This window comes from Acanthopagrus latus, chromosome 5 (genome assembly GCF_904848185.1).
Source record: "Acanthopagrus latus isolate v.2019 chromosome 5, fAcaLat1.1, whole genome shotgun sequence".
Lineage (NCBI taxonomy): Eukaryota > Metazoa > Chordata > Actinopteri > Spariformes > Sparidae > Acanthopagrus > Acanthopagrus latus.
In genome coordinates this window covers 30,152,510-30,176,756 of record NC_051043.1, presented here as the reverse complement: position 1 = coordinate 30,176,756, position 24,247 = coordinate 30,152,510, and the positions used below count along the sequence as shown (strand labels likewise).

Here is a 24,247-nt window from a genome sequence, read left to right as displayed (position 1 = left end):
GGGAAAAAGAATATTTGATTAAAAAAAAAAAAAGTTCTGGGAAAAAAAATATCCTGAAACAAATCTGAAAAAAAGAAATCCAGGGGTACGGGTTCTCCTGGAGAAAAAGATATTATCCTGAGAGAAAAAAATGATCCTGCAGAGGAATCTCCTGGGAAATGAAAAAAAGAAAAAGAACAATCTCCTGAGGAGAAAAATACCGAAGATGAAATACAGAAGATGAAAAAGGTACCTCACAACAGTTCTGAGTAAATTTACTTAGTGAGAACTCTGATCCAGTGTGTATAGTGGAGTGATCCAGGTGGTGGAAAGTAACTAACATTTCTTTGTTGTTCATCAATCTGAAACAAAGTCTGGAAGGAAAACATCACACACACACACACACACACACACACATCACACACACACTTGATACCAAAACAGAATTTATTTGCAGAATCAGACTGGAGGTGAGGACTCTTCAGAACTATCGACATTCCAGGTGAGAAGGAAAAACCAAGTGAACAGACAGAACGAGTCAGAGAAGGTTTGGCTTTGGTTAGGTAACGCTCGACTACGAGAGAAGATTTAAGGCTCTGGATTCCCTGAACGGTAACGTCAGTCTGCTGCAGGTGAAGCTGCTGGTGACTCAGCAGATCCTGACAGAGCAGCAGGATGTTCAGTGGACCGGTGAGCTGCGATCCGTGTGTCCACCAGTGTGAGGAGACAAAAGGCACAAACTCTAAGTTTTACAATCCACAGTTGCATAGAGTTATTGGAATATCACATTCTTCCATTATCATCTTCTTCTTTCATATTTTTTTTTCAACATTCATTCGCTTCTCGATACAGTAACGACACCGAAGACCCCGAAGTGTCCTCGCTCTCTTTGAATGAGTGGTTATTAAAACACGCGTCAGCACTGCGTCGGATATTTACAACAAAGTCTGGATGCTCAGAAACAGCGAGAGTAAGAGATGCACAGTGTTCTCCCAGATATCTGCGAGCGCTTCCACCTCGCACCGTTTTCTCTTTTCTTCTGTGAAAAGACGAGGAATGATTTGGCAGCACGAGGACGAGACGCGACTGAACGACGAACACGTTCTGAGCGTTCAGTCGCCGTCGCCGTATTTCTCCCACACATGGTTTGACTTTGGATTAAAAAAAACAACAACAACTGGTGTGTTTGAGATTCTGATGCTTGAAACTGGAAAACTGATTAGTTCGATTCTTGATTCATTCACAGAAGAAACGTTTAAAAAGGTCCAGTGTGAAGGTCTGAAAACACGTCATTTTACAGGTAAACATCTCATGGTTACATACATTTTAATTCCCCAGTAACATAATTAAAATTGACCCCAAATCACCTCAACAATTACCTCAAGATTTACATGATTTAACAATAATAACATTCTGCTGATTTCCAATAAGTAGTTAATAAATAAACTGGTAATTTCTTCAATATGTTTTCAGGAAACTTCCACCTGGTTTCTGCTCAACTTCTGCTGAAAACCACATTTTCATTTCCATCTTGTTTCTGTCCAACTTCCCTTCTCTTCAATGTACAGACCTGCAGAAGTTAATGTTGTGTTAAAACGTTAAAACTCAAGTGTTTTCATCAGCTCAGATGGACGAACAGCTTCAGTTTCCTGTCAGTATCTCATGTGTTTCAGGCTGAAGACAAACACAAACTCTTCGCTTTAGATTTCTGTGTGAAAATACTCACGACAAAAAACATCATCGTCACTAAAAAACGCCTCCAGTGGAAACAGTGTTGGAGGTGCAGCTTCCTGTGACTTCCTGTGTGTGAAACTACCAACTCCTCCTCAAAGATTTCCAGTTGAAGGCGTGTGCACCAGAGACTTCCTCCTGAGGTTTCACTTTCTGCTGACCTAAATGTGAATTAAACAAAATAACGATTCTTCTACACTTTCCAGTCGATTGTTTCCCAAGTGAAACCGTCCGGCTGTTCTGGGGATTTGATTCTGGGCTACTGTGGAAACATGGCGATGGAAGCGACCTGCTTCATCATTATGAATGTCATATTTCACCTCTGCAGACTGATCCTCCTGACGCCTTCACACTGGACCTCTAACGTCTCTAACTTCAGGTCTCTTGTGACGAGTGATCGAGTCTGAAGACACTAAAATCAATTTCACACGTATAAAATAACAGCGATCAGCAGTTAAAGCTGCGGAGACGTCTGTCGAACTTTAAGGGGAAAAGTACCTAAAAGTTTTCTTCACTCATCTGCTGTGAAAAGTTTGTCCTGTGAGGTTAAAACCATCAGGTCGCTGCTGCAGCTCGCCGACTTCAGATTTCTTCTCTTATGGTTTCTAAGACGACACGCTCAGCCAGTGAGAAACGTGTCGGACACATCAGAGTATTTCATGGATTCTACAGTGTTCAGCAACACTTCACCACCACGGAGAGCCGAGAGGATCACAGACCAGCAGGAACCTGCGTCTGTTTGAAACATCCAACAGGATGATTCAGAAAACAATCCTCCGCTCTCTGCATGTTGATGATTTAAAGAAGTGTGATGTTGCCTGCAGGGGTTTTATTATTTCTTAAAAGGAACAGTTCACCTAAAAAAAAAAAACACTTCAGGATCTCAAACTGAGCTGAAAAGAAGTTACTGACACACTTTTGAGATAAAATCTTCACTGTAGCTGCTGAGAACGAGCTCGACTGATACATATTGCCAAAGTTATATAAAAATATATTTATCAAAGCGTTCACGTAAAACTGACGTCTCCGTCCTTCGAGGACTTCTGGTCCATGTTGCTCCTTATTCTTTATTTCAGCACCGTTGTTGACGGACGTGAGCGAAGGCTTTTATCTCAGCAGCTACAGAGAAGATTTCATCTTAAAGAATTGGTTTTAATAACGTCTTCTCAGATCAGTTTGGGAGTTCAAAGCTTCAGCAGACTCGGATCACAGCAGACGAGCTGTTTGGAACCATCTGATCATTTTTCTGGTTGTTTCTCTGTTTTAAATCCCGTCTCAGCTGCTTCAGCTGTTCAGCAGAACGCTGCGACTCTGTTTCACTGTGACTTCACTTGGGTGAACTGTTCCTTTAAACTGAAGCGTTTCACTGTCGTCTGTCCAGTATTTCTGTGTCACATTTACAAAGTTCAAAGTATTTTAGCTGGCAGACTGAATCACATGCACAAACCTGATCCATACACACTTCCACTTCATCATCAGAACACAGACGACCTTCTTTGATCAGTTAGCCCCGCCCCCTCCTCCTCCCTCGCTCCACCTCGGCCCGACCCTCACGTAGCGCCGCGGGTTCACTCTCTAACTGAAGAGCTTGATGAAGCAGCCGTGGCAGTACGGTTTGTCGTTCTGTTCTTTGAACGTGCCTTTGTTGAGCTGTTTCAGGCAGAAGGCGCACACAAAGTGCTCCGGGTGGAACTTCTTGGACATGGCTGTGATGCAGCGGCCCGTGATTGGCTTCTGACAGCCGGAGCAGAGCGAGCCGCGGCGCTCGTGGTAGTGCACTTCACAGTAGGGCTGGCCGTCGTGCTCGAAGAAACTGCCGTTCACAAACGGGGTGAAGCACTCCTGCGAATGCAGAGAGATGAGATGTTATTCTACATCTGAGATTAAATCATCTCACCGCAGCACAGCGAGGACACTGACCCTGCAGACGAAACACTCGGGATGCCACAGGCTGCTCAGCGCCGAGATGTAGTTCTCCAGAATGGCCCGAGCGCAGCCGCCACACTTCGGTGCAAACATGTCAAAGTAGTCCTTCCTGCAGTACGCCTTCCCGTCCTTTTCATGGAAGCCTTGACCACAAGAAGAGAGCAACGATTCTCATCAGTTTATACAACATTCACCACGAACTCCACTCGTAGTTCCAGTAATAATAAAATACCTTCTGGGCCGAAGAAGGATCCACACTGAGCACAGAAGAAGTGCTCAGGGTGCCATGTTCGATCCAGCGCCGTCACCACTTTCTGAGAAGACACAACAACATTTATTAAGACTGGATCACAAACGATCCCATCCTGCATTTCTCGTGATCCTCACTGCGATCAGATCTCTGTCGTCAGGAAGTCCCTTAAAATCCTAAAGTTCTGAGTTGTTGAGTCAGAGGAGACATTTTAAACTTTGTGAAACGCTGCAAACGAGAAAAGATATTTTGTATCCATCCTCTCTCTTAAAATCAGCAAATGTTACACAAAGTTATTCCTTTCGTTGTGTAAAAAAATACCGTCAGACTGTCGCAGTGTGTAGGATTAAGGTGTGAGCTCACACCTTATTTCACTGAAAACACCTTCAACACACTCTCAGACTTGCAGACGAGGTCTAACTGATTTCTGGGTTTTACAGACTTCACCTGTCTGTCTTTTCGTTTGTTGGCTGTAATAACAACAGACTCGAGGCAGCGGCAGTGACTCACATCCAGTATGGGCCCGTTGCAGTAGTAGCAGCGTGGGGAGAACAGGTTGTGGTAATCTTTCTCGCAGTACGGCTGTCCTTCACGCTCGAAGAAGTTCCTGGATCCGATCTCCTCCTGACAGTGAGTGCACACAAAGTGTTCGGGGTGCCACGTCCGGCCCATCGCAGTCACCACCTACACAGACAGGGAAGACGCGGCTCGTGTTCTCAGTCTAAACGATGACTTGTTTGTGTAACAGGGACGCTGTGCGAACAGGAAAATGACTGATAAATCAACACTGTTTCACTGTGAAGCTCCAGAAATGTTCGGTTGCCCACCGGGCGTCTCACCTGTCCCACTATCGGCTTACAGCAGGCACCACACACTCCTTTAGCGACCGTCTGCACGCCCAGCTTGTTGAGGTCAGACTGCAGGCTGCCCAGCATGTTGTCCAGCTTGTTGACCTGAGTCGCAGGACCACCGGGAACACCGCCCTTCCCCTGGGCCATAATCTGAAACAGTTAAATGATGAAGACAGTTATGTGTTGGAGATTCGCCCGACAGAGAGAAATAAGACTGAATGAAGAACATTTAAATGAATCCTGGCTTGTGAGCAGCAGAGGGAGAGTCGGGGTTCGTGCCTGCATCGGAGGGAAGATTGGGTCGTACTCGGTTTGGCAGCCTACGGACACCAGGAGCTTAGGTGGAGCTTGTGTCACTGGTTCTACAGGTGGAGGCCGGGTTGGGGTTTTAAGAACAGGAGGAGGGGGTTCTGGTTTTGGAGGTTCCTGAATCGGGGCAGGTGGAGGTGAGGCCTGTATAATGTGCTGAGGTGCAGCAGGAACTGGCTCCCTGATGTGTGGGGGGTGTGGAGGGGGAGAGCGAGGTGGTGGAGGAGGAGGAGGAGGCGGTGGTGGGATGGGGACGGGGAGCTGCTGGACGGGGAAGGGTCGCTTTGGTTCTTCTAAGACGGGAGGGCGGCGAGGGGCGGGAGGAGAGAGAGGGGGGAGCACCTTCCTCACAGGGAGGGGCGACTCAGGAGGGATTATGATCTGAAGAAGAAGAGGAAGAAGAAGAGAAAACAGAGAGCAGGAAACGTCGGGAGAAGTGGAAGTGAATGCAGAATATTTTTTGGAAAACTGTCGAGCACACTGAAGCAAACCTTGTCGACCTCACAGCCGGCCCCGTCAGCGCGGGAACGCTGCGGTTTGGACGTGACGATGACGCCCTCCGTCAGCCAGTCGTCACACTGTTTACGTCGCCGCTCCGAGCGTCCGATCCCGAACTTTCCCTGCAGCTCCTCGATGAGGCGGTCCTGAGAGGTGTTCTTGTTCACGATGACGGGTCCCATCTTCCTGCGCAGGTGACCGTCTCTGAACATGGGGTGAACGTTGGGAGTCTCCTTCGTGCGTCTGATCACTGATTTGATCTGGAGGAGGGGGATGTGAGCGTCTCATCACACGTCCGCAGCTCAGGCAGCATCAGCAGGTGAGTCACAGGCAGGATGCAGTCAGTGAGCCAACAGTCACACTCGCATGCTTTCGTCCTTCAAAACTGAGTCACACCAACTTCACAGCAAACAGGTGAGGACGACTGGACGACATGCCGAGCAGAGAGTGAGTTAAAGCGAGAGCTCGTTCTGTACCGCCGGCTTCTGTCTGACGCTTCAGGCCCGCCAGGATTTCGTAATCTTTGGGGGGATTGTTGGAGCTTAAAATATCAGATTTCATAGCAGCGTCACAAAAGGCCCGATCCAACGTTTTATTGTGAAAAGTACAAAACAAGTTCTGCTGCAGTGAAGTGTTGAAAGACACGGATGACTCTTGTTTGTATTCCTCTGGTACAAAACATATTATAATCTTGAATATCCTCACGTGTGACATGAGAAGCTGTCTAGCCAGATAACGTACAGTCCCGTAATGTTTCCCTGATTTATTTTGAGCTGCCACCCGGAGGAGTCCACATCACTGATGCTGCTGAGCAAACGTGTCCTGAGTGAACTCTGTCAAAGTGAAATCCATAAAGGATCTGTGAAAGAGAAAATTAGCCCAACATCTCTACCTGGAAGTGCTGCTGCAGGCTAATGCTAAGCTGCCTGTTGTCTTTTCAACTTACTCAAAGAAGCCTCACAATGTGTTTTGAGGGATTTCTTAAATGTGTTGGATTTGAAGCAGATCAAAATAAGAATCCAGATTTAGTGGATTTAAATGTTTTGTTTGATGTTAGATCAGACTTGCCTGAATTAAAGAGGACTGCTGGGCCTTGGTGGAGGTATGCACTCTACTGTGCGCCTTTCTAGTTGATTTTTGTACCTTTGAGGGATCCTCTTTGATTTTCATACGCAATAGAAAGCAAATTCAAAACAATTTTCGAATTAGAATTGAAATCGAGACACGTAAGTAAAAACCCTGAGAGAGCCGGCTGGTACAGAAGCATCAGTCAAAAAACAAAACAAGCTGTGAGCAGAACACGTCCGTGTCGCGTCGATGCGTACGTGTCCTGACGCAGACACTCGGTCTATATTGGGAGTCTGCAGCAGGGGCAGGTCCAGGGCCACGTCAGGGGTCCCGGGGCAGGAGGACGGGGTCATGGACTCATCCATCCAGCTGGCCTCTGTCAGCGGGGTCATGCTGCCGTCTGTGTACGGCCGCTCGGTGTACGGCGTCATGGTGCCGTCAAATCCATCGTGGAAGGACATGGACAGCTCCTCGTCAGCCCAGTCCAGATCTCCGTTCCCGTCAGTGCCTCCGTCCACAGACTCGTCTGTGATGGTGTTGGTGGCGCTGTTGAACGTGTCCGGCTGCACGCTGTTCCTGTCGACGGGCAGGATGAGCTCCTCCTGCATCCCTCTGCCCAGACACCGAGCCTCCATCTTCAGCTCGGGCTCCTCCACATGTGCCGCAGAGTGATTCTGTACGAAACTCATGGCGAGCAGCTTGTCCAGCGCTTCGTCCAGAGAGGGCTCCGCCTGCACCGCCAGCGGGCTGCTTCTCTGAGCTACAGGAGTCGAGTCCAACATCTGTCTGCTGGAGCTCAGAGCCGGCACCATCAGAGAGGGTGAGGATGTTTTGGAGGAGGTGTGTGCAGAAGGGGGAGATACAGAGAGAGAGACAGGGAGGGGTGAGGGAGTCTTCGGAGCTGAGAGAGGAGGGGTGAGGTCTTTTGAAGAATATGGTGGAGAGAAACTCAGATCGAGGTCATGAAAGGAAGGAGACCCTTTGCTCATAGTGTCAGAGAATCTACCGACAGTATTGGAGGGTGAGATCCGCTCTACAGACGGACTCGGAGACTTGGAGGACTTGTGGTCCAGCACGGTGATAACGGAGGTCAGAGAGGGGGTGGTGGTGGTGTTAGAGGGACTCGGACTGTTTCTCATCAGGTTGGACTGAGAGAGGACGAGCAGAGTCTTGTTTTGGGACGACAGCATGTTGGGAGAGACGTCGACAACGGAGTCCAGGTCGAGGTCGCTGGCTGCAGAGAGGGAGGATATGGGACTGTGTGGAGGGAGGCGGCTCGGATGAGGCACCGACGAGCCGCCGTCTCCTCCGTCCTCATCTATGTGCAGCTCTAGACCGGCAGGCAGAGAGATGAGAGGAGAGGCACAGGCAGACGGGTGGGACAGAAGGAAAGGAGAAGCCACGGGGGTGATGGAGGAAGAGACTGGAGGATGAGGAGAGCAGGAGGAGGCGACTGCCGGCTCCAGCAGAGAGCCCAGAGAGCTGGGCTACAGGACAGAGAAGCAGAGGCAGGATAAGAGGAAGAGGACAGAGAATCAACAGCAGACGAGGAAACATGAAGATAAAGTGAAGCCTCCAGTTTTTTCCTCTGGCTGCTTCGTACCTTGAAGTCAGACAAAGAGGCCATCAGCTCATCCAGCTCTCTGGTGGCGCAGGAGGCTGAAATTCTGGCTTGCTGCTGAGAGGGTGTGTCCAGATCGCTGTGGCGAGCCGGAGGGCTGGAAAACACAATCAAAATATGAGACAAACCAGCAGGAGAATTCAAAAGATCCAAGTCTGAGTTCCTACATGATGACAAACCAAACTGTGATGAGAACTTCTGTATCCCTGTATAACAAAGTGTATACCAAAGATATTCTAATATGAATTTTGCCAAGCTGGAAAGTAACAAAGTACAAACACTTCCTGAGTCTCTGTGTGACTTCTCCTCTCTACACCTGAACTTTCTCCTCCTCACAGCTTCAGAACAGCCTCGTTACTTTAGTTTGATGCATCTGAGATGAATTCTGGATTCTTGTTATTTCCCAACATCAGCAGACTGATGTGGACCAATCAGACGCAGCGAGACGAGACAAAGACGTAAAAGCCGTAAGAAGCCGTAAACAGACAGAGAGGGAGGCTGGAATGTGGAGAAAAGGCGTGTTAGTGTCTCGTATCTGCAGAGAGTTTCTGATTTTCTCTCTTTGTTGCTGCTCGGGACGCTTTACCAACCCAACATGTGTCTATTTGACGTCCTGGGAATGAGACTCAACAATCAACTTCTACTTTCACCAGAGTCTGTTTTTCCACAAATATCTGGCCTTCTACTGGGGACAGGATGTGTGGACTTGTTGTACCTGGGAGACGGCACCGAGCCCTCCAGCTCGTCCAGCAGACTCTCCACGGAAGGTCGGGCCTCGTCCGGCCGACTCGTCCCGTTCCTCTTGGGTTTCTCCTGAGGCGGCGGGCTCACCATGATGTCTGGGCCGCTGCCGTTCTCGTAGTGGGTGATGCTGCAGGACGGTAAAGGTGGAGCTGCCTCCTCTGGAGACACATGACAGTATAACTACGTCTGCTCAGCACCGACAGAAGCAGTGAGGCTGAAGGCCTTGTGTGTACCTGTGGTGGGGAATGACGGGGAGCTCTGCTGCACGGCGTTGAGCTCCAGCAGCAGCCGGTCGAGCTCTGACAGGTTACTGCCCAGCGCTGATGTCATGGCTGCCGTTGACGAGTCTGATGACTTCTGTTTGTTTGGAAAACTGCAGAGGAGACGGACAGAGACATCTGCTGACAGCAGCCGCAGCCAGAGGGAAGTGACAGACGATACTGTTTACTCTCAACACGGTCAGAGTGCAGCAGCGTACCTGTAGACGTGGTCCTCTTCGATGTGAGACAACGGGGAGCTGCTGCTGTCTCTGGACCAGGAGCTCTTCTGGGCCGAACCCAACGACTGCAGACGAATCACCAGACACAGAAACTTTCATTTAACATTCATCTGAACCCGTTAACTCTCCCTCAGAACATTCAGTGTCCATCCACATCTTTCACATGTCTACTAAATCTAATTTGGTACAGTGGATCATTTATTACATGTATTATTTTGTTATCTAACACTCTAGACCCAACAGCACCTGGAGTATATTTTACTATAAAGAAGTGGCTCACATTTGGAAAAATACTTTAAGTTGTCATTGATAACCGGAACCTGAAATACACATCATAACACTGATCTGGGATTTTGTTTTGGCGTGATTTTAACTTGCAAAATGTCTCAGCTGACCGTTTCTAATCTCACGGCTGCTGTTATAAAGTGTTGTGATTGAGATCGTGAGCCGTCAGGCAGCGTGGAAACAACCGAGTTCAAGTTCAGTTCAAGGCTGTCGCTGCTGGAGAGGGATCCTGTTTTCCAGGCCGAAGTTCACAAAGACTCGGTGGGAGGGGAGGGCTGACCGGGCCGCGCTCGCTGTGGTTTCCTCATTAAATTTGGTGATTTGCTTTCTATACAAACCAAAGACAGTAACTACACCACGATCATGAGTTAAAGGGGCAGACGTGTGATGATGAGCCGACGCTGACAGGGCCGCACCACAACTTTCTGTTTTTTCTCATAATAACAACTGTATTTGTAAAGCACCTTTAAAAAGAAAGTTCAAGAAGTTCTTTGACAGAACAAAAGCAGGACACTCAGGAGATAATATAACAGGATGCAAAACAGTCAAGCCAAACTAGTCAAAGTTAAAAAAACGATGAGGCAAAAAAAGAAAAGAAAATGAGCTGCTGAAGAAAAGATTACTGTTGTTGAGTCTGTTGTTGTTGCACATTTCCTTTATTGTGAGTGTTCAGAACTCTAAATATTAACTAAACTCTGGATATCGTGACCCCACAGAGACAAACCTGCTGAGACGAGTGGTGGGAGTCCGGCTGATCGATCAGGGAGCCGTTCAGAGCCTCGGCTGAGGGCGGAGGAGGGACTGGAGGTGGAACCGACACATCCTGGTAGGAGTGTCCGCCGGTGGGGATGGAGTACGGCGTCTCCTCAGACAGGAACACTGGTCGCTTTGAGATGTGGGACGTAGTCGACTCCAGGTCCGCCAGCAACGCGTCTGAAAGGTCAGACAGTTCTACTTTTAGTACACATCAGTACTGGAATTATCTACTAATAGAAACAAAGTGGCAGAATGTATATATCTGTACAGCTGTGAGCAACCGAGATCTTTTACCCAGGAGCCAAAATCCATAAACGGCCAGATCGAAAAGGAAGAAATGTTATCAGAACATCTTTTAGCATCATTTTGTCCATATTTCACCTTCATTTAAAGACATAATACGTAACACTTCTGCATCAAAAATTCTAAAAATGTTATATATTTTGTTGTGTACTTCCATAATCCCAAATGTTTTCAACACATTTGAACCCACAGAAATCTGTGTTTTCCTTGAACCAACAATGGCTGTCGCTGCAACTTCCAGGAGAGAGTAAAGTCCTTTTCAAACAGATGTTCTGCAGCGAAGAGTCGTATCTGCATCGCAGGTTTTAAGTTCACATGACATAACACGGATCTACAGTGTCATTTCAAACAGCATGCCAGCTTTGTGGGACAAAAGACACGCAACCTTACAGCATCATCATGTTATAATCTAAAAAACGTCTCAGCAGGCTGTTTTTAATCATGTGGATGCCATTATAAACTGTTGTGACTGATATCCTGACACATCATGCATCCTGGAAAGTGAAAAATCAGTAAATATAGGACTCTGTCAGTCGGGAGGGAGGGCTGACCGGGTTGTGTTCTTTCTGTTCAAGCTGCCGGAGACCTAAACAAACCACCGTCTGACTCTCACTGCCGAGGACAGATGCTGTTTTTCAGGTGTGATGAAGAGTCGGTTGGACAGACATGATGACAGACAAGATGAAAATTGTAAATTCTGCATATGTGTAAGATACATAAGATGCAGAAGACCCGACCTGCAACCACATTAATGTTGTTTGGTCCTGTAATGTTGCTCTGTGGGACATTCCTCTTTTATTTGACGAGTGAAGGATCTGTTGTCAGACTGTGAACGCCATCAGACCGTCACACAGACGTCGTCTCACCTCTGTGGTGGCTCTGTAAGTAGGATTCCACCTCTGTGACTTTCACACAGACTGGGAGACATAACGGAGCAATATTCTCATTTTGAAAAGTCAGTGCGAACCCGTCTTCAGAGGGCGAGGAAGGGAGTCGGCGAGCGAGACAAAAATCAACTTTACTACCACTTGAAAATACCACCTACCACAGTCAGACAGATTTTCATCATGGCTGTTTAACAATGAAGACAACAACTCCCATGTTCCCACAAAACTTCATTCTTTTGTAAGAAAAATTCCAAACCATGAGTCTAAATAACCATTCGACACGGTCGTCCCCTCAGAGACAAAGTCCTGGAGGGTTTTTTACCACCATGTTTCGGCCGGAGACCAATGAATTCTTCTCTGTGGCGACTACTGAATGTGGTGTCAGGCTGTTAACAGACAATAGCGACGACTCGGCCTCTCGTTCCCGTCTGAGGCTAAAATAAGCTTCCTCACCAACACTCGGCGTTCATCACTGAACTTCATACCTAAACCCATTAGACCTTCATGAAATCCCCAACATACTTTTTCAGTCAGTCCAAACTATAAATACAACCCCGATGACAAAGACGGCTTCCTTTCTCTGAGCTTCTTCTGTCATTATTATACGTCTGTGAGTAATTCATGCCTCTGATGAGTCTCTGACTGTGACAGACTGCTGGGGAACAAAGCAGCAGATGGACCGAAACTGGTTCTGAATCCAGTCCAGGGTTGAGGGGGTGCAGTCAGCGTTACCCTGCTGAGTGTTCGCTGGAACGCAGGAACAAAATAGACTCTTACATCACACAATCCATCCATCCTCAGCCCGTCCAGAATAGACCGCAGTCGCCGGCTGCATACTGTTACACTACAGCAGCTCCGAGCGGCTGCAGTCCGTTTCAAAGGAATCGCTTTTAACCTCAGAACACCAGAGAAGCAGGTCCAAACTGTCCAACTGGCTAAAAGGTCGGTCAGTAGAAACGCAGATGTGGTGGGACATTAACTGCAACTGCAAATATCTTAATTAACCCGAAAATATTCAGTTTACTTTCAACAGAAGGAAAGAAACCTCAAAATATTCACATTTAAAAACGAGTCATCAGAGAATTTGACCTATTTTTCCTTAAAAAAAGAGAACTTCAAAAGTCTCAACCTGATAAATCACTTATCAAAGAAGATGGAGGTTAATGTAAATGTTGCTTAATGCATACATTTCAGTTGTCACCTTCAAGATGAAGATTTTCTGTTTAATATCAGTCAAAACTGGACGTAGAAGCTACAGCGAGAGATTATTATCATTGTGGATCAATGTGTTGATTGTTTTCTTAATTTAGTGTTTGTTTTGTCTTAAATATGGCAGAAAATGGTGAAAAACTTTTGATCAGCATCTCTGAAAGCTCCAGACAGTCAGTCTACTGTCAGTGAGGAGGAAAAAAACTAGAACATATTCATATATAAGACGCTGGAATCAGAGACATTTGACTTCTTTTGCCTTAAATAAAACAGTTAATTGATGATCAAAATAGTTTGAGGTTAATCTAAAAGTCAAAAACTGACGATGAATCATTCTGAGGAGGAAAAGACGTCCAAGTTTCAGTTGTCAGCTTCAATTTGAGGATTTTCTGTTTTATATGATTCCAAACTGAACTAACGATTATTATCACTGCTGAGTTAGTTAACTGATGAGCCGTTTGGTCTATAATAGTTTAACATCAATCAGATAATTTCTTAAACATTTTATCAAAACAGTTTTAATGTTTGACTACTAATCGTTTGGTTGATTATTTGATGCAGTTCTCCTACATAAGATAACTTTTTAATCCATCGTTAATAAAATATACCAACGATATTTGTGGGCCATTGATTAAGTGACGATAGATTATCAGAGGCATATAAACATTTTTCTGTCTTTGTATCATCCGCCTTTAAATCCTCCCTCACGCAGCCGATCATCACTGATCACTTCCTTCACAGCGTCCACGGTGAGTATAAGAACATTTGCACAGAGAACAAACGTTCTGCTTCAGCAGCTCTCAGTGATCAATCAGTACGATCATTGATCTTTAAGCACAGATAATAAGACGGTGTGTGTGTACTTACATTATTTCCCTCCTTGCTGACTGTAATATCCTCAGACAGGCGAACATGCAGACAGCAGCACAGACAAAGATAGTTTGAGCACCGAGCGGTGACGACACGCAGCCGGACCACTGAGGGGGCGGAGTCTGTGAAGCTCCGCCTCCATCTTAATAACAAGCACGAAGAACCTACCTGGTTAAATCTGTGTCTACAGGTAAACACGACCAGCAGGGTTGTAACTGAACCTGCATAAACTCTCTTTACACTTTCTCTTTTATAGGAAGACAATCATGAATTCTTAATCAAGTTATCGTGTTTCTACTTCCTTTAACTTTACGTTATCCCCCAAATGTTTTACAATCCTTGTGTTGTTTTGTTCAGATTTAATCTGCTTTTTCTGTCTTTGAAGCACTTTGTAACCTTGTTTGAAAGTGTGGTTTGTATTCAATTTACTGATGACTGTGGTTATTGTGACAGATTACATGTTTTTTTATTTTCTTCCGTGTCTACTGTGTTTGTTTGTTATTAATCCTGCTGTCAAAAATACTGACCATATTATTACTGATTAAATATATTTAAAGAATAAAGAATTAAGAGAAACTAAGTCCCAGATCATTGTTAGTTTGTAGGAGGAGGATTCGTCTCTTTGTCAAGTTGTTTCTGTTTCTCTCCATGTCTACTGTGTTTTGTTATAATCCTGCTGTTAAAAAATATAATTATCAGTAATAAACTTCACTAAGATCTGCAAGAACAGTGTGATGAACTGAATCATTCGTCTCTGCATCAAACACAAAAAGAGGTTTACTGAAGGCTAAAAAAGAAAAATACAACTTAAAAATTTCTATTTTTCTGTGCATTAGAAAATGTATCCTGTTTAATTTACTATTCAAAATGTTCTAACACTTAAATATCCTCCAGTGTGACCACAGTTTATTTACAAAAACACAAGATGAACTATCCCTTTAGAGGACGACACCATATATACTGTGTTAGTTTGTTTATATGTGGCGGACCCTGCCACTTCTCTCGCTTCCACTTCTAACTTCTAATTAAAAAGTGTGATCACAATCTATTTATGTGTGTTTTATGTATTTATGACTCTGACATTGTTCTCATTTCTGCAGCATTTTAAATATTAGTCAAGTTGTTTAAATCCTGACTCATCGACAGCAGAGGATGATGTTTGACGGCATCTAGGAAAAATTAACACAAATAAAATTCAGATGCAAAAATGTAATATGTATAAAAAGATGTATATTTGTTCAGGTAAAAATATATGACTCAATAATAAAGTCTGGACCGTTGAATAGTGATTTTGTAGTTTGGGACATTATTTTGACATTTTGGCTCCTAAAAGTGATCCGACACATTAACTACACACTGTTGTGTATTTAACTTGATGTGGACACAGAAACAGACGTCTCCACCTACACGTCCTCGACATTCTTCATCAGAGTCTTCGGTCCGAGGGGAGATCCTTCCCGGCAGCTAAATGTTGAAGTCATGAAGTTTGACTTAAACCACATGGGAGCGCAGGACTATTTAAAGCCTTCAGCTCAGTGAGTAGCTCATGTCTGTGCAAATGTGCTGAAATATCCCGACCAGCTCAAAATAATCTGCACCTGGTGCTGACACGCTCAACGAGGTCTGCCTGAAGTTGACTTTGTCGCTCATGAAACAAAAGCCTCCGCGTAGAAAAACACCGCAGATGGTTTTGGGACAAAGGTGAGTCACAGAAATCACAATGTGGGGTTTAGATCTCCGCTGCAGCAGAACCTAAAGAATAAATGCCTCCAGACTCACTAATCATGGGGGTGTATTCCTAGAAAGCTGTCGTGGCTTTAACAGAGAGGACAGCTGTACCGCCTGAGGTCCAACAGAACATTCAGACTGAGCCGAGTCTGTGACTTGGTCTCTGGACTCATATAACATCCACAATCTGCTGATACTACACATGTGTGAGTCAGTACATCTCCACAGGGGCTTTACAACAGTTAGACTGTTTGTTTAAACCAAACTTTAACCCACTAGAACCCACAGTGACACATAACACACACTTTAGATGTCCTGAAGCGGGTCTGGGTCGGTCTGGGTCGGTCTAAGTGTAGATTTAAAGGAAGCAGAATACGGACAATTTTAAATTATAAATAATAAATCTTAAGATTTTGTGGTTTTTTTAAAGGGAATCTGGTCTCTTTCTCCACTTACTGCTGTTCATATTTAGAATTTGCAGTTACCTGCAGTTACCTGCGTTATCATCATCAGTGCAGCCTGATTAATGGCATCAAATTTTAAACTGCAATGTGATCACAATAACATTTAACATACAGAATAAAAATGTACAGATAACGAAGGCATGTAGAGGAAAAGTTAGCCGAGACACCAGCTGTGTGGTCACTTTTCAAGTCAACTCAAGACGAGAAGGATGCAATTAACTATGAACAACCCATTTATCAGAAATCCAACTAAAAACTAAAAGATTGCAGCAGAAGCGACAGTCAGTATTGTGACTTCAGCTCCGACAGACAACTTGCTAGGACCATTATAGTTTCAGTTAGCAGCGGCACTTCAGCCAGAGTTTGAGAGAAAATAAGCTCAGTATGAGAGTTGGATGTGCAGGTTTGAGTATCTCTGCAGCACCATGTTGTGACACATTCACGTTGTGTTTTTGTTAGTTTTTGATTAACTGTAGGTGAAACTAAAATGTTGCTTCTAGCAGGAGATACAGCTGCTGGATTCTGCAAGTTTTTAATGAAGACCTGTTTTAATCTAGCATCAGAGAAGTATGATTATGACTAAGTCAAACATTTCCAGCTCACATCCTCTTTACATGGACCTCTTTGCAGAGATTCACTGCAGGTCACAAAAGGATAAAGACTGCAGATGCTTCCCTCACTTCCCTGAGGAGGGCAGCATCGAGTCTGGCACGAGGACGGACACATGCCTCCTCAGTCTCAGAGAAGTTTTGGTCCATAAAGACTTTGGAGTATTGAGAATGCAAACATGCGCTGTAAGCCAAGCAACAGGCTAATCTTTTCCATTCCAGACGGGGGGCAGGAGCCACAGTGGACAAAGTCCAACTCCACTCTAACAGCATCCTGACTCAATAGTCCATTGTGCAACGTCTGGAGGAATAAAACTGTCATCAAGCAGAATACGACTTTTAATTCAAGTCAGACAATACAGAGATTTACTGCAACAGTGGCTCAGTCTGTCAGGGGAAACATCTGTGGTCACACTGTGGTAACTAATCTTCATTAAGCTAACAAAACAGCCCTCATGTAACGTGGATACTGTACACATTCTTGTGGCCGTGGGTACATGTTCAGTCCTGCCTGTGCACAGCCCCCGACCCAGCCAAGGCCCGGCCGAGGCCCGGCCAAGGCCCTGCAGTCGTTATCAGATTGGAGCGAAGGTACACAAGGAATTCCTCACATTCCTCCGTCCTCACAGAAAAGGAAAGCAATCAGCCGCGGACACAGGGAAGGTGGCTCTGGGGAGGGAACGTACAGTCGCTGTACTCCGGTGGAACCAGCCGACCTGTCTTAATGGGAGTCAAAATGATGCTTGGTAATAAAACCTACTCGAGCAGAACACACATTCCTCCGATACCGCCGGATTTGAGGTAGCGAGCTGGTGAGGAATGTGCTCGAATACAAAACACCGTCTGTCAGTCCAGAAAATGAAAATAATGTGTTGACAATTACAGGAGCTGTTCCACTAACTACAGCATGCTTTGAATTCCAGGATGAGGGAGATGTCAGTGTTTTTACTGCCTGTTTCCCACAGAGCAGCGAGTACAGTGCAGGCAGGAGGGAGGACACCAGCGCCGGGTCGCTCCGGACCCGCTCACCTCCCAGTTCAAGATTCACTGGACCTCGCAAAACCCTTTACAGTCATGAAACTGTGAAGGTTGTTTGTGTGGGATTGGGATCTGGATTGGGTTGAAACTATAAATATTTCATTTTCAAAACTTAAAGGGGCTCTGAGTAACATTTGTAGATGTGTGTATATGTTTTATTGACCACATATGAGCGGACTGTAACATGACAAGAAGAATGAGACCTTTCCTGTTTATCACTGCTGCCTACGTTAGCCTGAAGTTGTCTAAAGCAGCTGGACTGTGGATTTCTTTGTGAAGGACTCGGGTCTCTGCTCTGCTAACTGAGAGCAACGCTAGCTAACGTAAATTCAGAAACGAAGCGCGCTAGAATAAAACTAGCATGTATAACGTCTGCAGTTCCTAACATTGCTGTAGAATTTCAAACAGTCCCATTTATTTAATAGAATTTTAATAAAATCTGTGACAAAAACTCGGCAGCTGTAAGCGAGTTTTTACCTCAAATATTTTATACATTTGTGCTACGCTGACTTAAAAGTTTTCCATCTTGAGCCTGTTTTTATTTGGATTCACTAAACTCGGATGGGTTTGTTAAATTCTAATCAATGCTATCTTTTTCTCTGTGGACAAAATATTAAATGGTCGTTCCTGAACATTTGGACTTTCTGAATTCTAGGTTAGTTGGCAGGGAATGACCCGGCTGTCTAATCTGGTCTATTAACATGTGGGCCAACAGGGTCCACAGCTCACCTGTTTATAGCCGAGGAGCAAGAGAGCAGAACTGTGCACAGCCCCAGAAGAAACCCAACCCGACACGATATTTATATCAAACAAGACAGGCAGGGGCTGCGGAGAGGGGGAGGAGGGGAGATACCAGGGTCAGGGAGACAGAGAACGTGAGTAAACGAGAGAAAATGGACCAACAGCAAACAGATTGAATGATCAGAGAAATATCCTGGTAAACACCTTGCAGCTGACAGATGTCCTCCAGTTTCTGCAGTATAACACAGGAGCCCACGCAGACAAAAGGATGAATGGGTGTAATAGCATACTATCAGGACGACAGAAGCATCTTCGGGTGATTACTTCAAAATAAACACACCTAAAAATACCCTGCCGAGCAGCCCCATATCCGAAAGATGACACGCCCCCCGAGAGAGCGCTGCTGGACCAAAATAAAGGCCGAAGCTTCCCCACAGAGCAGTAAATCAGATGACAGGGGAAAGTCTGAGGACTGATGTAACACCCAGTCACTGAGGACACATTCATGGCCTGCATGTGTGAGGACCGTATGTCAGTGAGGAGCCTTTTGTGCCATGAGAGAGTTTAACTGGGCGGACGAGGAGGACGCTCGAAGAAAGACTGTGTTGTCTCTCCGGAGCTCCAACACAAAACCACAGTCCAAACGTGCAACCGGGCCGACAACAGAGCCCGACATCCAACGGCCAAATCCTGATGGCTTAATACAGTGGAAGTGTTTATTTCACCTGCTAGATTATTTTCATTACTGACCATTTCAAATACTGCTTATTTTCTATTTTATTTGATCCTTAAAATGTCAGAAAATAGTTAAAAAATATTAAATACAGCAGAGCTGACAATCGAGAATCAAAAAAGTCAAACTCACAGGAGAAGCCGGCACGAGAGAACGACACTGAATCAATCTGCACTTCAATAAATTACCTTTTCTATTCTTCCGTCTCACTCAAATTTCATGTCATCACAACTTTAAGATTATTTTTTGTGAAATTGAAAAATGTAATGCAAAAATTATCCCGCAAAAACAAGTGAAATATGATTGTTCAGCTGTTTGTTTTCAGCTCTCAGTGCTGTGGACAGATTTCAGACATTCAGCTGATACACAGCTCTAAAAAAACACAAGTGAAGTTTACATCAACATTAAAAGTGAAAGAGTATGTGGCAAACAGAAGTGAGATTTCCTGTGGAGCTCCCCGGCCTCTGAACATGCCCTGTAGTGTCCTCCAGCCTGAGTAACGTGAGCACAATCCAGCAGATTCCTTCTGCATTACCCAGAACTGTCAGGAACATAATCAGCGCTGCTCTCTGAGCCAAGTTACAAGGCCAGGAGCATGGAAACAGCCCGGCAGGAGGAAGAGAACGAAGCGAGCTGCAACTGAAGCAACAACTCTGTTATCAGCAGGATGGCAGCCTGCAGGACCACAGCTGCCCTCCACCAGTGTTCGCTGGCCTCCAGCTCTGACTCCGCTCATTGTTTCCCTGCTGTGTTTCCTCAGGATGTGGGGCAGGGTCTGTTGCCTGAGCGATGAGGTCAGCCATGCAGCTCTCTCCTCCCCAGACCCAGAACAGGATGGGTGTGGAGCTCGGGAACGAGACTGATTTACAGTCCGGAGCTTCCCTTTAGCTGGTTAGGGCTGGTATGCACTAACCTCGCAGCGCTCATGGGGTGATGATAGCTAGTCTGGTAACACTAACTCTGTGCAGCCGACACACTGGGACACAGAAACCGCTGAAGACCTTCGAAGATCTTCTGGTATGCTGTGTAAACGCTGCAGACATTTAAGAGCATGTTGCTGCTGCAACAGCCAAGTTTTCCTCCTGCTGCTGGAGGAGAGGCCGTCCTCCTGTTTACTGACGGCAGGTGAAGCAGCTGTCACCTCCTGTAGAGACACATGATGAGCCTCAGTGTGAGAGGCTCGTACTGTTTGAGTAACAATAAGCAACTTTAAAGTCATTTCATCAGGTTTCTTTTCCCAGAAATCAATTTTTCTTCGTTGCTCTAAAAAACGCAACTTGCCATGTAGGCCAATAATGTCAGTTTGCCAACACGTGCTAGACGATACGAGTCAGTTGTGACTGATATTGACCGGTTGTGCAGTGAGAAAACATCTACATTTGTATTGTCATTACTAAATGTTGTCATATCTGATGGGTGTACAGACTTCACACACGCTGATCCCCAATCCAGCATTTGAGGCAGCATCAGAGTCTGGACCTGGCTAAAAAAAACAGGAGCTTAAAACTACCAAGCATATTACCAAACACAGTCAACGTGGGGACTCTGAGGTCCCTTTGCAGCCTCAGTAATCCAGTCCGAGGTTTGATTCACTGTTAATCTGTGAACAGCTAATTTAATGGGAATTCACAGCCAAACGGAGAGCGTTATTCTCACTTTCTGTACGACCCTCCAGCTCAGTGCATGTCTGAACTAATCCAGCTTCTTCAGCGTTAACCTGCAGACAAGAAGCAGGGCCTCGACAGCCCAGTGAGGTCAGACTGCCTGAATCTCACACAGTCGTGATGAATCCACAGAGAGGAGTTCCTTCTTCAACACCACAAACATGAAACACAAGAGCAGGACAACAGAAGGACAGCGTGCCACATCTGGGCCAGGACACATGTGTCCCTACAGAGGAGTGAAGCCTGGTCACCACCTGGTCCGACTGACTGCAAAACTCCGACTGACAGAGCGCTGAGGGAAGTCCTGTTCCTCGAGTGTTGAGCACCGTGGGCAGATCAATAACCAGGATGAAATCTGATCAGGTTTCCAAACAGCTCCATGTGGACCTGTCAGTCATTACTGAGCGTCGAGGACCTGCGTGGGCTCGTCCGCCGGGGCTTTACTGGAAGAGCAGCCAGAAAGAATTTACAAATATTTAACATGGTTTGTTAAAGTATATTCAGGGAGGACGTGGGAGGCGTTCGCCACATGCTGTGTACAAAATAGTTTAAATAATTACAGTAGAACAGTTGGAAGCTATTTAACTTTACAGTTCTGTGATTGTCGGACTCAAAGATGAAAGAAATTTTCAACAATCTCAGAGCGTCTGCAATCACCAGAGGACCATGTTGAGTAAAGCTCCATCCTATTTATTTCAGAGCGCCTCCTTTCTGTTCACAGCAGATTTCCAACGGCTGGTGGTTAAAATGTCCCGTGTGAATGGGAAAACCCTTCAAGACCCTCATGTGTCATCAGCAGTCGTAGCCCACAAAACATTTGTGGAGCTTCACAGCAAAAAGGCGTTGCAGCATTCTCCTGAACATCTGAAGCAGCTGCAGACGTGATTTAAAAACAACCAAAAAAACATCAAGTGGCTGCGTACCGCTCGTCCCAGTCAGTCCGAGCCTGGACATCCCAAACTGATTTGATAAGTTACTCTCTTTGTGCACGTTTAAGCCTGTGCACTCACTTCAGACGGGATGCCTGCCAACACTTTTATCTGAGCAGCTACAGTGAAGATTTGCAGCCTTAGAAAGGGTGTAAATAAATCTTTTTGGGATCTCTGGGCTCCAGGAAACTTGGATTACACCACACGAGCTGTATGAAGCCATGTGATGTTGTTGGTTGTTTTTTTTTTTTTACAGTTCCTGACTACTTCAGTTGTTGAAGCTCCAGAAATGTTTTGTGGACTCTGTTGTCCTAAAACTTCACCTGACCTTCCATCAGCATGTAGGGGAGGAGATGAAGACTGGATTTTTACTTTTGGGTGTCAAATACCATGAAAGGGAGGAATGCATGAAAAACTCCAGGTAGTGTAGCCTGAACACTTTGCTCTATCCCAACGACAAACAGGATTCAGGACACCATACTCGGAAACAGCGAGGAAGACCCTCAGGAGGCAGCATGCATGGGGCGTAGCGGCTGGTAGGAGGTGAGTCATGACCCAGAGAGTATTTGGCCTTGGACCCTGACAGAGTGATGTTCGACATTCCTCGGCAGCCTCGCCCCCTCCTTCAGCCTGCTGTTCACGCTGCTGCAGCCTCCCTCCCTCAAACAATCAGCTCTTTCACTGGCCACTCGAGCATCTAATGTGCCCTGAAGGTAATCTCTCTGCAGGCCAACATCAAAATGTGTCCCAACATCTCTCCACTTAAACAATTCACCAAACCCATTTTACTGCCTTTATACTCGAGGAGCGTTCCTACAGATACTGTCAGAGGCTTGATTCTGAATTAGCAAAGTAAATATAGCGAACTGACCAGCTGGTGGAACTAGAACAACAAATTTAGAAGTTCAGAGGTTCAGTGCCAAAGGTCATGAGCCAGTGAACTGAAGAGGCGAACGGTGAGTGAGGCACAGAAAATAGATGGAGCTGATAGACGGCACGGGGTTCAGTGCAGGTTATTGATCGCCATCACCGTTGGTATTTGGATGCAGTGTGAATAAAAAGGCTCGTAGTAGAGCTGAAGGATTAGAGGACTGACAGAAAAATAACTGTCAGCAACTTCAACAACTGAGTAACTGTTCGAGAAAAAAGCTTTGAAATAAACTGGTTTCAAGGCGAGCCTGGTCGATATGAGAGATTATAATGCAGATAAAGATGATTGGAGTAATCTATCCTCATATTTTCAAATATTCTTCTGGTGTTCACATTTGAGGGATGATGCAAAAAAATGAGTATATCAGCCAATGTTTATCTATATTGGTTTTTTTTTTTTTAAATAACTTCACTGACTTGAAAATAACTTTTTATACTGTTTTTAAGCCAAAACCCTGCAACATATGTTTTTATTCATTTAAATCTCAGCACACGCAACAAGAAATTACAATTGCTTCAATTTCGGTGACACTAATGGAAATGTTCGGTCTCACTTGAATGGTTTTTGGGCGCATTTGCACCCAAACTAGTGAAAACCCCTGAAGCTCTGACGGACACAATCTGATTTATAAAAAACCATGTAGGAGAAATCAACAGGAGAGAGCACAAGGTCAGGAAGTTCCTATTAACTACTTCTGTTTTACCTCCAGGAGAAAGTGTGTCGGCTGCTTCAACACAGTCGGATGAAATATCAGGTTTCTTTGGGGTGTTTTCTTCTTTTTAGTGTGTAAGTATAATTACATACAGTTTGTTTTAAACACACTACAATTCCCAGTGTTCCTATTGTTCTTAAACACATCTTTGACTCCTGTGTGAAGGGGTTCTATGAGGGGAAAAAGGGAGTGCAGGGCAGTTTTCATGGTCACAAATGAAACATCTCTGACAGTGAAGTCTGTGTATCATGTATGAAGCAGCTAACAGTGTGAAGTGGGAGGCCTGTTGACTCCAGCACTGCAAAGCTGGAATGAAACAGCCTGGGGGGCAAAAAGGTGAGGGGGTATAAGTTTAAAGCTGGGTGTCAAAATGTCAGCCAAGCATCTCTTCCCCCATTACGAGTGAATATTAATGAGTTTAACTGGGATCAGACAGTAACGGTTCCGAGAGGTGGAGGTGAAGAAGGCTAGCAGAGTCCAGCCGCTAACTTTACCCACTACGATGCTTTTAAAGCGCGAACAAAGCGGGTAAAATGTGAATAACGTGTTGAACATTAACTGTGTAACGTTACAGACACAACACAGCCATTTTCTCTCCCAGCACTCAGGCACCACAAACTGTTTTCTACCATGAAATCTGGTCGAGCCGTTGGACGGAGCTCCTCCGCCCCGCTGCTCCCCGCGGACACAAACACTTTAAAGTCTTTAAAAATAAATTACTCACCTAAATCGTCCATGATGGCCGCCTGACTTCACTATGAGTCAGATTCTCGTCGGTTTCTCAACTCTGTTTTCCTCTCAGAACTTCTTCTTCTCCTTCTTCTTCTTCTTCTCCTTCTTCTTCTTCTCTGCTCAGGTCCTGCTGGTCAGGACGCCTCGTGAACGCGCCGCGATATGTGCATGTGTACTTTCC

General features: G+C 45.4%; 1 protein-coding gene across 2 annotated transcripts; it reads right to left on the bottom strand.

The window, feature by feature from the left end:
- Window positions 1-407: 407 nt before the first annotated feature.
- On the bottom strand, window positions 408-24,247 carry pxnb (paxillin b). 2 transcript variants are annotated; one of them, XM_037098301.1, is made up of 14 exons: window positions 24,059-24,247; window positions 10,486-10,694; window positions 9,456-9,541; window positions 9,211-9,350; window positions 8,949-9,135; window positions 8,216-8,330; window positions 6,870-8,099; window positions 5,538-5,804; window positions 5,017-5,427; window positions 4,726-4,887; window positions 4,397-4,570; window positions 3,869-3,950; window positions 3,631-3,779; window positions 408-3,552 (listed from the first exon to the last, which is right to left on the bottom strand). In XM_037098301.1, exons 1-14 carry the CDS (start codon window positions 24,069-24,071, stop codon window positions 3,286-3,288), a joined length of 3,492 nt encoding a protein of 1,163 aa, XP_036954196.1. In that variant the 5' UTR covers window positions 24,072-24,247; the 3' UTR covers window positions 408-3,285. The 2 variants fall into 2 exon arrangements, with proteins under 2 accessions (XP_036954196.1, XP_036954198.1); XM_037098303.1 differs by lacking the exons at window positions 5,017-5,427; window positions 5,538-5,804; window positions 6,870-8,099 and having other exon boundaries at window positions 24,059-24,226.

Bases quoted from the DNA above. Each gene is read 5' to 3' on its own strand.
- pxnb (XM_037098301.1), bottom strand. The intron at 9,542-10,485 runs GTTTGTCTCTGT...ATTCGTCTGCAG, and splicing joins CCCACCACTCGTCTCAGCAG to TCGTTGGGTTCGGCCCAGAA. The intron at 3,951-4,396 runs GTGAGTCACTGC...GTGTCTTCTCAG, and splicing joins GCAACGGGCCCATACTGGAT to AAAGTGGTGACGGCGCTGGA.